General features: G+C 39.7%; 1 protein-coding gene across 1 annotated transcript in view; it reads right to left on the minus strand.

Moving 5' to 3' along the window:
• The window catches only part of DIP2B (disco interacting protein 2 homolog B), an 84,970-nt gene that overhangs the window by 5,321 nt on the left and 65,010 nt on the right, over positions 1-14,639 (minus strand). Inside the window, exons 15-33 of the mRNA XM_053455816.1 lie at positions 14,535-14,628; positions 13,454-13,573; positions 12,744-12,858; positions 12,241-12,380; positions 11,215-11,351; positions 10,556-10,636; positions 9,839-9,966; positions 9,487-9,601; positions 8,830-9,031; positions 7,962-8,071; positions 7,114-7,194; positions 6,617-6,740; positions 5,630-5,751; positions 4,512-4,623; positions 3,622-3,731; positions 2,699-2,829; positions 2,431-2,599; positions 1,111-1,281; positions 586-647 (exon numbers count right to left, since the gene is read on the minus strand). Coding sequence (XP_053311791.1) covers positions 586-647; positions 1,111-1,281; positions 2,431-2,599; positions 2,699-2,829; positions 3,622-3,731; positions 4,512-4,623; positions 5,630-5,751; positions 6,617-6,740; positions 7,114-7,194; positions 7,962-8,071; positions 8,830-9,031; positions 9,487-9,601; positions 9,839-9,966; positions 10,556-10,636; positions 11,215-11,351; positions 12,241-12,380; positions 12,744-12,858; positions 13,454-13,573; positions 14,535-14,628 — 2,324 coding nt within the window. The remainder of the gene's footprint in view (positions 1-585; positions 648-1,110; positions 1,282-2,430; positions 2,600-2,698; positions 2,830-3,621; positions 3,732-4,511; positions 4,624-5,629; positions 5,752-6,616; positions 6,741-7,113; positions 7,195-7,961; positions 8,072-8,829; positions 9,032-9,486; positions 9,602-9,838; positions 9,967-10,555; positions 10,637-11,214; positions 11,352-12,240; positions 12,381-12,743; positions 12,859-13,453; positions 13,574-14,534; positions 14,629-14,639) is intronic.

Raw genomic sequence — 14,639 nt, forward strand, 5'->3', positions numbered from 1 at the left:
ATGGTTCCCATTCAATAAGAACGCTTTGCAAACGTAACACCATGGAGGGCTCTTCCTAATGTGTTAATAAGATGAAATGTTTAGTGAAGAAACCCCTGTTCAGTATGTGCTAAGGATTATGAATTATCCATGAGGGGACAAAACAAGGAATACTGCAATGGCAAGTAACTCTCCCCCTGACATTCACAGAGGACGTAGGCTGGCAGCGTGATGACATGATGGCAGTCTTCCACCGGTCTGTCCTTGATCTACATTATCAAGGTCATAGCATTTTGTTTGCTGACAGTTATCAGCAGATGGGAATAGCAGGCCACAGCTAAAAGTGGCTCTGACGTGCTGCGGAACCTGCCGGCATCTGGGAATGAGAGTCACGCTATCAGGCCGGATGGCAAACCGGTAAACCGGGCTACAAAACAGCCCAATGTAGGTCATTCTCAGCGTGAATAGTATTCAATATATACAGCATGAGATGCAAACCAGCTAAAACCACATTCATTGTAAAAATCTTAATGATCGGAATGATTTCCACTATTGGTCTCTATGCTTTGAAATAGTTCACTACGCGTGAGCCCCCCTTCACCATACCTGTCATGCCGAAGCGATTTGAGATCCACATACACAGTTGTGGGATCTGGCCCTGAGGTTCCCTAAAAAGCAAGCGATAAACATATGGTTAAACATAATCTATTTTTTATCATTCAAAAATGTCTGGTTTTATTTTCCCTTACAATTGTTTTTTTTTAAGAATCCACATTTTTAGCATGTGTGTAGTAATAAAAATTCTTGTCCTTTGCGGATTAGAAAAAGATAACATTCACTGAATCAACACGGGTGCATGTTAAATGCATGTACAGAAACGCTTCAGCGTAACCCCATAGAATGCATATAACATAATAAAATGAACACCTGTCATTCAAACTGCATCGTGCTTGTGTTTTATTCTGTACTTTGAGACTCACGTCCTTTTTGCCAAACACTGTATTATCACTGACAATTGTAATGTTTACGAAAGGAACCCATACAGAAGGTCCACAAATCAGAAACACATGAATCGTCCATATAAGTGATTTTTCAACCACTCCTATTCTTGCGATATTCAACTGATTTTACCTGTAAACATATTGCCGTATTGACTCTTGAGCCAAAAGTAGTACTGACAGCTCGAGGAGACAGACCAAGGTCCTTGAACAGCTTTGAAAAAGAGTAGGTCAGCGCAACTCTTGGTCGTTCCTCTGCAACCACCACACACGTCCGTACGTAGGAAAGGTTAATGCCTTTTGTCTATAAATAAATAAAAAAAGAAAGTTTACTTGTAATTAAAATAGTGGGGTAATTTCCTGTGATGTTTATGCACGGATCTGCAAACTCTGCACTCTGTACGAACCCGTCTTACATCTCAACTGCGTCCAATTTTTTTTTCTAAAAGTTGGATTTGTTACCGAGTGAATCAGAAATAAACAGGTTCTTTTTCTTGCATCCTTTGAAGGTGGCTACTCATGAAATTATATTGTTTTCACAAACTAGGTTTGAGTAAAAAACAGCATGTCGTAATATACTTCATTATATATATATATAAAGCTCCGTGCATAAAATCGATGTCGATAGTTCATGCCCCATACTCCGGTAAAAATACAGCTGAACCAATAATGTAAATAACACTTCCAGCAACTGAAAGGTTAATGGCTACAGGGAGGGTTTTCTAACTTGGTGCTAATAATGTATCCATTGAGAGACTTAAGATAAGTACCCAGGAAACATTATTAGTCACTGTTTGGATACTTTTGTTACTTGAGTGCTATTAGCAACAAGGAAGAAAGCCCTCCCGGCAGCCATTAACCTTTCAGTTGCTGGAAGTGTTAAAGTAATCTATTTCATTAACGCGTCCCATACATCTGCACCAATGAAGAATGTAAAGTTCTTCGGAAGGGAATTACTAGGCGATCTTTAGCCTTTATAAAGGTCTGCATCTCCATGATGGTCCTACTTTCATACTCCGAACAAAGCGTGAACGCTCTCCCATTGTAACCAATGGTACTAGATCCCCTGGAACTTGTGCCTGAGCTGAGAGCCGGCTAGCAGTAAGTACATGGGGTGTACGCTTTGGGATATTCTAGGAGTCGGGAGGAAGAAAATGAGGCAGGTGCATAAGGGGGATTCTGCTAAATCTCTCCCATGCATTTACCAGTAGGAGAAAATAATTTAAAAGGGAGCACTCGGCTATCACATGCATCAGGCGCATTCGTTGGCTGGGGTGTCCCTTTAGTAAAAAGCTTAGATGTGAGGGTTGTTAAAGAGACGCATTGATGAGAAGCTGTTGGTCCATTCCAAGTGTGTTTCGGTGATAAATAGTATCAGTGGAAATGCAGAAGCCTTATATACGGAAGTAAGAGATACCGATGACAGAAACCACCTTTGAAATCATTTTGTTACCTTCAGCACCTCGATCTGACTTCCGAGTCCCTTTGAGCACATCTCCATTACAGAATAGGAACAGAAAGTGTCTCTAATTTTGTACTGACTCACTGCAGACAGCCACAAGAATAGGTTTGATTCCAACTCCATAGGAGGAATTAATATTGACTGGTGACCTGAATAAACACTGACACAACAACAAGGGCCTGATTAGTTCATTTCATCATAGAGATACTTGAAGTCTTGATCGGTTCTTTAAGTACAACACACAAGATTTGGAACCTACCCACAAAGGCACCAAAGTACGAAGCCAAGTCCACAGTAAGGATCCAGACAGATGGCAATCTGACGGGTAGAGTACAGCTCACACTGCAGCTTTATGGAGCGACAGAGAGCATTTACAGCTCCATGGGACATCTAGAACATGGAGTCATATTAAAGTGCGTGAAACAAAAACAGTGTCAGAATTAAATTAAAATATCCCCTAAGCCACGTTAGGAAGAAACACAGCCAGATGAGTATTTCAACAAAATACATAACCTTTCATCTAACATAATAAAGCTGTTAAAAATAGAAAATCAGATTTGCTTTGGCAGCCATTTTCTAAAAAGCTCATGACTATTACCAAAAGAAAGATCATTTTTATTCTTCTGATGACCCAACTTACATGCATCTAATATATCTAATACATTAGTCTACAAAATGTTATCACAAAAGTAATCTCTTAAAACATCTCACTGGAAGAACAAGATGTAGGCCTCTGTAGCACTATTTCTGGGAATGCCAGATGATTTCTGGGAATGCCAGATGATTCCACTGCAGAAATTCAGTGGAATTTTCAGTAAAGTTAAATTGTCAAAGATTATTTTCACTTAAGAACAAGATCAAACATTACTCATTAAAAGGCTTGCACAATTATTCTTTCATGAGATTAAGTGAAAAAGCCAATTTACTTGCCTGTGCTGTCAGGTGAGGATCCCACAGTGCTTTATAGCCCCAGCAACGCACTAAGAGAACAAAGTGACGGCACAGAGGAGGGCACGAGCATCAACTACTTGATTAAATGGACCCTTTTCACTTAATCCCTTGAGAGATCACGAGAAGATTTAATATAAGTGTTCATTAACCATTTTCTTAAACAAAAAAACCCTACTACCCTCAGCTGCATTGTTGGGGTCAAGTGACTTTGTGCGTTGTTGTGATATTTACCTTCACACCTGTGAGCATGCCAGTTGTGCTAACACTGAAATCCAGGTATGCCAGCATTTCCGGGGTGGGTGGTTTGTACATCTGAGGAGCTCTTTTCCTGGGCAAATCATCTGAAACCAAAGAAGCGAGAATCATTTCAGAACTAAAAGCCTCTACCAGTCCAACAAGTCTGTCCATATAGTTTTTTTAGCACATACATTACGCCATGTTCCACGCTATTCCACCAAGTTCTAAAACCAGAAATGTTCTAACAGAATAAAACTATAGACGGCTTCCTGTTGGAAGCAGAAAATAAGGTATATCTAATAAGAGGGTTCCACTGACAGCTGATCAGAGACTGACAGAGTGATCCTCCAATTGTAGTTAAGATCAACTGTACTGATCTAGGTAAAAATCAGCAAAGGGATCACTGCACAGACAGTGAGAAAACAAACTGCAACTTCTACAATACAAGCTGTCTATATATGTCAGGGGCGTCCAACGTGCGGCCCTCCAGCTGCTGCAGGACTACATTTCTAATACTCCTCAGCCTGCCCCTTAGCTGAAAGAGCATTATGGGAGATGTAGTCCTGCAGCAGCTGGAGGGCCGCACGTTGGACGCCCCTGATATATGTGTTTAAAGAAGGTGTAGCATGTCCAGCCATATTGGTTTGACACAAACAGCATGAATAATGGCTCATGGGGCAGTCATATTGGTTCTAGTAAATCCAGCCTGGGCTGCCTTGAATATCTTTATGTCATATTTGGAAAAACTAAATATATATATAAAAAATATATATATATGTGTTTGCAACGTTTCAATATGACTGGGTGGTTTTAATCGAATGGATCAGCTACGTCTCAAATGTATATTGTTAGTGAAGTTATTAATTTTCTGTAATCACTGTTACCTGTCTCAATAATTGTTGGCCACGTCTTCACATCCACAGCTGCTGCTGCTTCTTTGGACTTCAGCAACCTCAGCAAGCTTTGTGTTGTGAGAATGCAGGAAGCTTTACTTACCTAAAATAAAACGGAAATGCTCAGTCATGCAAATTTATAAATTTATACTGAAAGAAATCTCTGATACGGCCTTCCTGGACAGAGCAGTGGAATTCATCAGTATCCATCCACAGGGACGATAAGCCGAGAGCACAGCGTCTCAGCTGTATTCGGACAGAGACAATCTGGTTTTCTCTCATTTTGTTCCAATAAACTACCTCCTGCAGACCTGAAGGATCTCGATGCTGTCAGTCATGTCACGTTCCTTCCTCGAGTATGGGTGATTAAGACCGAGCCATTTTAATGTTTACCAAAAGGCAGTATGATAAGGAATCGGGGCAAAAAGTAGACTGGGCGTGATAACAGTGCTTGAACACATAAAAATAGCAAACATGCAGCTGCCTGAAGATTTCAGGAGATGGGATTTAATGAAGCAAAGCATGTAAGCTTTTGAATTCCTAGCCCCCTGTTATATGAGCTCATGTGTTTACCGATAAATCAACATGTTACTCATCTAGCACTAAATAACTAGTTTCATTTTAGCGGCATCTTTTTTGTTCTGTCAGATGAATGGCAATATAATCACAAACATACAAAACTAATACACACAATCAGGAAAAACATCTACTATCATCAAGACAAAGAACTGCTTTGGAAAAATGGTTCCTCCATTCTCTTTCTTCATTCCTACCTGTGTTGCATTAATGACCTACCTACTGAATCCCAAAACTATAAGGCAGGTAAAAAATAAGAAGGATTGTAATTAAAGTGAAAATTAGCATAACAGATCACTGCTTGTATTGCAATAGTAATGTACAAAACTATGTTTGAAAGACAAAACAAAACAATAAAAAAAAACCCTCCGAACTTCATCCGAACCGAAAGCACAGATAACGAAATTTGTTGTCCAAATCGTTTTTGGTCCAAGTCTCCAGGACATATCTCCACTTGGAAGAGTTACTACATATTCTCACTGACACAGTATGAAACATAATAGTGACATCGAGGAAACATTGTTGCTACCTACATCTACAATCATCCGCACTGTAGGTAACGTGGCAGTGAGGTTTTGTGCATGCGGAGGTCGGACAGTTACAGGAATGCAGCCGGCATACAGACAGCCATAAAACGCAGCGATCAGCTCAATTCCTGAAAAGCAAACACACATCACAGCGTCACGACAATTGTGAAGCAGTGCATATTCATCTAAATGATAAAAATAGTTTAAACCATAAGTTAGAACTATTATAAGAGATTTAGAACTACTTATCTACATATATCATCGGGAACTATTCACTAAAACGTTGAGTCAAAAGTTAACAAGGCTTGCAAAACAACCTTTGACTACATGCAATCTTAAATTTTACAAGCTGCAGATGAAGGCATACAAGTGAAATGCCAACTCTCAAATCATCCCCTGTAACTTGCAGAATTAGATAAAACACCAAAACATTAAAAATGGGGTTGGAGTGAGAGGGGTTAAAATATTCACCCGGGGTGTAAAGAATCCACCTATAACCCCCCCCCAATCCTCCATCCCATGCCAGACAGAGCTTAAAAACATAGAAAAAAGACCAGGGGTGCTTGGTGGGATGTTAGGTTAAAAGGTAACATCTGTGAGAGAGCATATAGTCCACCTTTACCCATGGCCTACCATCCCCTGCTATTGAGATGAGAAAGGTTAATGTGAAATTAACCCTTTGGAAAGACAGTACCCATCAGTACCTCACATTCTCCCTGTGGTATAGAAATGAGCAGATTAAGCAAATTAAATGTCAAGTGATGCTCTTGAGTCCTCATCTTTGACCCGTGGAATAACACTGAACTGAATTAAAACCCTTTGACCCTCATCTCAACACAAATGGAAAGCTTACTGGAAAGTCTAGCTTGAAAAGATAACAAATATGATGCAGTCATGGTGGAAATACTAATTAAAGGGCCAGCTAAATTAGGTTTTTGACTAGCGGACTACCTTTCACAGTTACTGCCAAAAGTTCACTGACGGATGTCTTACCAGGAGGATAGAGGAGCACCACGTTGTCTCCGGCATTGAGGTGACCTTTATCACACAGCGCGGCTGCTATCCTCTCTGCTCGCTTGTGCAGCTGCAGACAGGACGCTGTGCACACTGCTGTTCCCTGGATACAATAAAACAAAAAGGTGGACATAATGTGTGTGCAACTTTGTTTCAAGACTCTATTTAAAGGGAAATATCTGCTATCAAACTTTGTGCACAGTACCACAATGTGACACGTGACCATTAAATACTTCCAACCAAAGGAAACTAGACCACATTCAAATATTCTTTTATCTATACCTCTACTGGCAATTGAGTAGATTTGAAGTCAAAATCCGATATGTTAATAGTGGATGTTTTTTAAGGTAGATGAGGCCATTATTTAGAAAACAATCTTCATAGTGGTGTTAAAATATTTCTTATGCAATACATAATACAAGCTGAAGTAAAATAGATATGAACTAGCACCCAGACACAATAGACGTTCACAGTACCTTGGCATTAAGCAGTATAAAGAGCACGTGTTCAGGTGTTGTCTGCGCCCGCCATTGCAAGATCTCGGTCAGGAATTGGTGCTGTCAACAAATGGAAATGGAAGCCGTTACACGCTATACACATACTCCGTTAGCTGAAGATCATATAGAGGAACTATTAGTTGTAGACGAGCTCAAACCATGAAACCCGGAGAGGAAAGCAATAATTCAGAAGCTGTAGTCAATGGACTAAGTGAAGTCAGGGGAACTGACAAACATAATGTGGAGGTTTCTAGGCCTTTCCACAAAAAGGAAAAAGTGACCTTCATGGTCACTGGCGGAGGATTTATTAAATCTATCTGTATAGCTTGTGCTTTTTGCTTACAATTAGTGTCATTATTTGATTACAAAATAAAGGACTCAATGAAGCTACAGAATAACATCTATCAAGCCGTTTGTATCTACATGGAACGATGTATCTTATGATTGTCTAATTCCCAATTATCCGGTTTCCAATACATACGGCTTATTAGAGTAAGTAAACCTTTTATAGGTCTAGTTGGCTGCCGAGGAATAAAGTGTAGTATTTGGAGGAAGCTGCAGATCCACTTTAACCAAGCGAACCGAGTAAAGCTAAACCCCACACAGCAGAAGTGAGTTACCAAGCTGGGCTTTGAGCTTACAACACAAATGGGCCCTCATAAATTGGTGGTTAAACGTTTGATGAATGTTTCACTACATATGGTACATACATGCTCCACACATGCCTTCTCATTACTGAAGGAAGTTTTGGTGCCGTCAACAGTCAAGGATCATTACATGTACCATGTATCAAACACAGAAGCATATTACCAACTCATTGCTTTTACCTTTTTCACTAAGTCATTCTCTTCAATTTGTCCCAAATCTCGGCCTGATGCCTGAGCAATTCTCTTTCCTGCAACCAGATTGCCAACCATAACGGAAGCCGGTCCAACTCCTTCATGGGGAATCAACAACGATGGATTAGTTCAGCTCTGTGCTAGTACACAATGTATTTATTCTGTACACATAGAGTTAATCAGCTGGAGTTTGCGTACCAGGCACCCTGTAGTAGACGGCTCCATTAAATGCAGATTAAGATTTTTTGCGTGGCGCAGATGGAGTGGGTTGCTAATTAGGAATATAGGGAGTGTTTGGTTGGGTTGAATGGAGCCATCATGGGGAATCCCCATATTGTACCAATCACAGGCTGCAACCTTGTGTTAAGGGGTTAACAATCAGTAAAACAGGTGGCATGTAAACAGGACAAGACAGGAGCAGAAGAGTTTCTTCTTCTTCTTTTGGAAGAACTGCTCCACGATGCACTTTTTGGGGGGGTCTGGGGACGCTCTACTCCTTGCTCTTCATCTATGACTATAAAGAGTGACTCCAATCCCTTCTTCTGAGACGTAGAGAAGGAGCCACAGTGTCCTCCTCACAATATAACGTGCTCCTTGAAGCATTAGTGTCTGTAAGGAGGTGGCTCTTCAACATCTATTCAATGCCCTGAGACCTTAATCACAGCTTAACCAATGATTCCAAGGCTTGAATTAGCAGATGAAATGGTTTAAATGAGGGCACTACTGTAAATAGTCATGGATATCCACAGGGCAAAAAAACCTACATAATACAGATGAGTTACGGCCAAGATGCACACTGTGTGCGATTTAATATTTTGCTTTAATCATTAACTTAGCATTGTAAGCGTGAAATCACCTGGTTGCTTCTGTCGTGGCTTTGGCAGGTTGGTGACACACGTGTGAGGACACATGAGGATGTTACACGGGTGAAGGTTGCCTTCCAGAAAGTGCTGTTTTGTCTGAGACAGGTGAATCCCTCCCAGTGGAGTTTTTGGCAATGTATTGGCAGGTACAAGGGCAAGACAGTATACCCCAACCTGGTGAATGCTGTCAATGGCCTACAGAAAAAGAGAGAGAGAGAGAGGCTGGTCATTTAACGAATACAAATCCTGCAGTAGAACTCCCATAACTGCATGCAATAAAATGCATAGGACTCCATGCAAAATGAACTCCCATTTCCATAGGGTTGGAGCTCACATTTATTAAGGTATGTCCAAAAATGGCATTAACTGATTTTAGGTTGGTCTCCAACTCTTTTTGTAATCATTTAGGGCCCTTAAAACAAATTTAGAGTTGCCCTTGGGTCCCAATCTGTATCAGATCTCTCATGCACCTACTTTTGGAAACAAGTAAATGGGCACTGATAATAGGATTTAGGGTGACCTAGAGGAAGGCTACCCAACTGAATGCACCCCAGTGTGTTAGTATTTTATTGGTGCTGTAATTGCCCCCCCATGTCGCTTTACAATAATGAACTCCTCTCCTAGTTAAAAAGTCAGAGAAACAAACTTACCTGCAACACGCGGCTCATCCACTGAAAGGAATCTTCTTCTGAGGCATCGGGGCGCTGTTCTGCTACCACAACTATCCGCTCGTCATAAAACACAGGGACTGAAAAGACCGCAATCCTGAAATTAAAACATAAATTATACAATAGGAATATATAGATGGTGTGTGTGGAATGTATTACAGTTTATAGTAATAGAATTATAAATGGGTTTTCGAGGCGCTGCGCCAGCAGTCAAACTCTAAAAATACCAACATGATTGCGGCTTAAAAAACCTTATATTATTAACCATTTGATTACAGAGTTTTTTTTTTTTTTTAAAGTTAACTTACATGAAACACAGAACAGAATGACTTACCTTCCTCTGTACAAGGTTTTCAATGACTCCACAGCCAGGGCTGTTGCCACAATGTCATCCGCGTTATGCCGACGGCCACTCACCACCAGGGTGCCGTCCATTTTTCCCACCACAAATACTAAGCTGCCCTGTAATAGACATAAGCAATATAATGACTGACAGCCCCAAATTACAGCATTATATTAGTCAAATATATGGTATCTTTCTAACTACTTTTAATTCTATTGCAGGAACAACAGTAGAGGATGGGGTTAATTCAAAGTTTGTCATTGGTGCTCAGAGGAAAGCAAATACTTAAAAAAATGCAAACCAATCTCAAAAAAATAGTCAAAACATTCAATTTAGATTAATGGGAAGTTAAATAATATTTGTAATATATAACATTGAAAATGTGGGGTCTATCCTGTAATACCACTCTGCTGGATGGTTTCTATGTACAATTCTACATTAATACATGTATCATAAACAGGATCCCAAACAATGGTGAGATAAACAATTGTAAACAATTTAAATATATCGCAAACACATACAGGTGCGGGGGAAAAGTATTTGCTTTTTTTTCTAGAGGTGTTTGGGAACGGCTTTTGACAACTTCAACCCCATGGCAAAGACCAACGCTGGTCAAATGTATATTGGGCCAGGTGTCCAAAATCAGGGCTGGTTGTCTTAATAATAATAAAAATAATAATAATAATAATATGATAAAGTTAAACTTACAGGGCCCACAAACCCAAGTAAACCGGTCCGAATGAAAGGGGTTTCTCCTATAGGAGATCCTGTGGAACTCACTGGTAAAACCTGAAACAAAACAAAAAAGTTTGCACATATTGTAGTCTGATTCCGAGTAGAAATGTACTTGTATCTGACTCCACACGCTAACTATAACATGCCGAGTGCTACAACCACTCTTATTCATAAACACAAGTTTAAGAGAGATACGAGTGCTTCTCTCCTAAAATACATGCCATTAAATTGTATCACCAAGATCCCGTCACCGGCAGCTCTTTCATTGATTTAACATTAACTGTGCTTTAATAAACTTTAGCGATTTAACACTACGGTACACAACCAGTTTCTTTTCTTGCCAAAGCATGTTATAAAAAGTAAACCTTACATTTATTTATTCTTTTTACTTAAAGAGCATGAGATATCTAAAGAAACATTAAAAACAGCAAGGGCATTTCTCCAGTCTTTACATTTCAGACATGGGAACATTATGAAATATATACATTCAAAGCATTAGTTCACGGTCCATTACTCATGTCCTATGAAAAGAAAAAAACACGACCGCCTTCCCAACTACTAACGGAAAATATACGTTCTGCTCATGGATGTTCGATAGTGAACGTCTGCAGCGGGTTTAGTAACGTACGTACCTCGAACGTGTTCTTGGTCACACCTGCCAGCCCGTAATACATAATGCCGCCCGCCTTGCAACTCACGCATATTTCTCCAATCTCGTCGGTTTTGCATAACTGAGGTAATCCTTCTGGTTTTACAATGCACATTACACCTTCAAGAACACAACACGGATGAAAATAATTAGTATGCCTTCAAAGGGGGTCTGAATAGTTTTTAGAAAGGCATGACATACAGAGCAATAAATAGAATAAATATTTTAGAGTCAAGAAGGAATTACCCCCCCGATGGCAGAATTCGAAGTAGGTTTTTTTTGTCTTCTTTTGGATCAAGAGTAGGAAGGTTAGGTAGAAGGGTTGAACTTGATGGACTTAAGTCGTTTTTCACGACTTATGTACTATGTAACTATGAAGTGATCCCCTGCACTGAGATACACAACTAGGATTAATTACCGGACGATAAGCATCACAGAAACATTTGTCACTACTAACAATACTGAACCTACAAAAGCAGTTCACCTTCATATTTGAAACCGATTAAATGGTGATTATTGGAAACAATGTTTATCCTCAACTCCTCCAAAGATTTATTTAATGTCACAAATAAGGAGAGTTTCAACTCTGGCACAAAATTAAGAAAACCATATGGGGCTTTGGGTAGGTGTTATGTTTATTTCCAAGTATTTAATATTTTTCTTTATAATATATGAATAGCTTGACAAGCGAGTTTGTGGTGATGTTGGATAGAAGCCCATCGGGCATTTGCCCAGTGTGCCAGATGGCCAGTGCGGGCCTGCGTTGTACAAAGAAATATTTAAATAGAAACTTGAGTATATGCACAATTTTTTGTATTGTAATGTATACATAATATTTAAGGGCCATTGTTCATATCAGTTAATTGTTCTTTTCTACTCCTTTATACTATAAGGCATAAATCTTAGTTATTTAATGATGTGTCACATATATTTTTCCTTTACCAGGAATGCATGTCATTTATGAAGCACTTGTATTAAGATGTCGGTGTTGAATGTTAATGTCTCTTACTTCCTGGCATCACGTGCCCCACATCCTGTACTGTGAGAGCCGAGTTCTTGTCTTCTGTGTTTACCCGGATGACTCCATAACTCAGGCCGTTCATAGAGAGGATAGCTCTACCGGGAAGAGGGGCTCCCGGTATTCCAGGTCTAAAAAATAAAATGAAATAAAGATATATTAAAAAAAAAAAAAAGAGCAGAAAACCATGTAGGTTCAATGTCAAAAACATTACTAGAAGAAATTACTGGTGATACACAAAAAAGTGGGCAGCCTGGGGTTTGAGAGTAGGTTCCGACCCTAACACATGGTAAAAGAATCACAGTAAAAACTAGAAACGTCACCTACACTGAGCACGCGGCATGAAACACCAGTGTGTTATATTGTTAAGATACACCTACTGCACATTAGAATAGTTTGTAGTGTACGATCATCATGGGTGCCAGCATAGCATATGTAACACAAAAAAACCCCACTGGGGATAAGCAAAAAAGAATGTCTTCGGCCTTAGTTACCTTCTAATGGCTACTGTCATGGCTTCAGGAGATGTGGCACATGGGCAAATGGCTTCAGGTTTAAGCCCGTAATTTTGGAACAAACTCAAGAAAGCATCGCAGGAGGACACTGACCCTGTGTAAAGTAAGCAATGTGTTTACAGTGAGAAATAAGGGAATCATAAGTAATACAAAGCACTACAATCTTTCAAAACAGTCAGAAACTTAACAAAAAGGGAGAGATAACGAAGAAACTGAAAACAGAATACTAACATGGCTGCTGCTGCTATAATAATAATAATCGGATTATATTAGTTACCATAGATCATTCAGTGCACAGAAGTGTAAGATATAAACATCGAATACATTTCCAGCAGACTCTGGGCCAGAACCAGTTCAGATAGAAGCCTACAATGGACTATCACTGTGCACGATGCTAGCTTTGGATTTTGATCCAACAAATGTTCAGTGCGAAACCATGTTCTCTCTTTGTGCACCCATTAGGCTGATGACCAAACACACTCCATATGGCAGCTGTCACAAAGGCACAATCCAAAAGCATTCTCGTTAACCAGTTTACTTACACTTACCTAGTCACCGACCCTGCCCGGAAATTAAATATACAAGTCTTACTTCCTCTAACTTCCAACATTTTGTTGCTAAAAGAATACATTTAGAGGATAGATCTCTCACGGATATGGAGCAGGGGTGGAAAACACCATTAAACTTACAGGGATTAGCTCCATCTGTTACAATGAGCATGCGGAGTGAGGCCAAACTGATATCCTTTTGTTCTCTGTGTGCAATCATCGCCCAGTGTAGGTCCCGGCACTTGACCACAGCAACTCTGGCTGCCAGACGGAAAGAGAGACAGAGATACATTGATCACGTTATCCGTTCACTACCCGTGTCAGAGATATGGATTTCCTTTCCATTTTTGCTGTTCATTCTCACAGTAGAGAAGACCATTAAAAATCCATGCAATTATATTCATCCATGTGTTGTGACAGTGATTGAGTTAAGAACAAATCTGGAGTGATTAAACAGACGAGAGTTTAGTCTATATTGGCAGCTTTCTTCTGCAGATGAAATCAAAGATGACAAGTGTTTTGTCCATCTGTATTTCTTGTAAAATTCACAAGTAAGAAGTTGTTTTACAAGCCAATGTAATCTACTGGTAACCTTTGAACGCTTAATCTTAATGCTTTCTTGAGTAGTTAAATTTATCCTGAACATTGTTGTCATCTTTTTAAAAATCCCAGAAACGGAAAGGCGAGTGACCGTCATGGGAGCTCTGAAGTAGCAGGAGGAATCTACAAATATATCAACACAATGACAATCCCCAGGATCACTAAAAATTGCCAGACAACTCCATTCTACCCCTACAAATATATTTCATTTAATGATTCTTTAGAAACCTGGAAGAAGTGATGTTTGCTTCCTCTCAAAATCTAATGGGGACTTTAGTCTAAATTGGTCCCATCTGAAGTAAAGACATTTGAGGTCTTTTAAATGCACATTTTCAATGTCGGCCCAATAAAAAACTGTTTCTCTTGGCCAAATACAATGGCCATTTTTTCATATTCTAAAGGACTTCCCGTTGTTAAACACAGGAAGTACAGTGTGTGAAGAGAAATAGCTTCCCCCTTTGTGAAGGAAACATTAGATGCAACATGATTTAATCACACACAAAATATGCAAGACTCACATGGTGGTGTCCTTAATATAAAGCCTTGTATATTCTATACATGGTTCTGAGTGTAATGTGACCATTTTCAAAGCTGGCTCTTCAGTCCTGGTACTATCCCTTACCTTTATTGGCGTGAACTCTCTGCACCCAAGATAACGGGCACGCTTTCATCACGGCATACGGCACACTGATCATGTGTATCTTGTTAACTACATTCTGTAAAAGAC

This window comes from Spea bombifrons, chromosome 2 (assembly GCF_027358695.1).
Source record: "Spea bombifrons isolate aSpeBom1 chromosome 2, aSpeBom1.2.pri, whole genome shotgun sequence".
NCBI lineage: Eukaryota > Metazoa > Chordata > Amphibia > Anura > Pelobatidae > Spea > Spea bombifrons.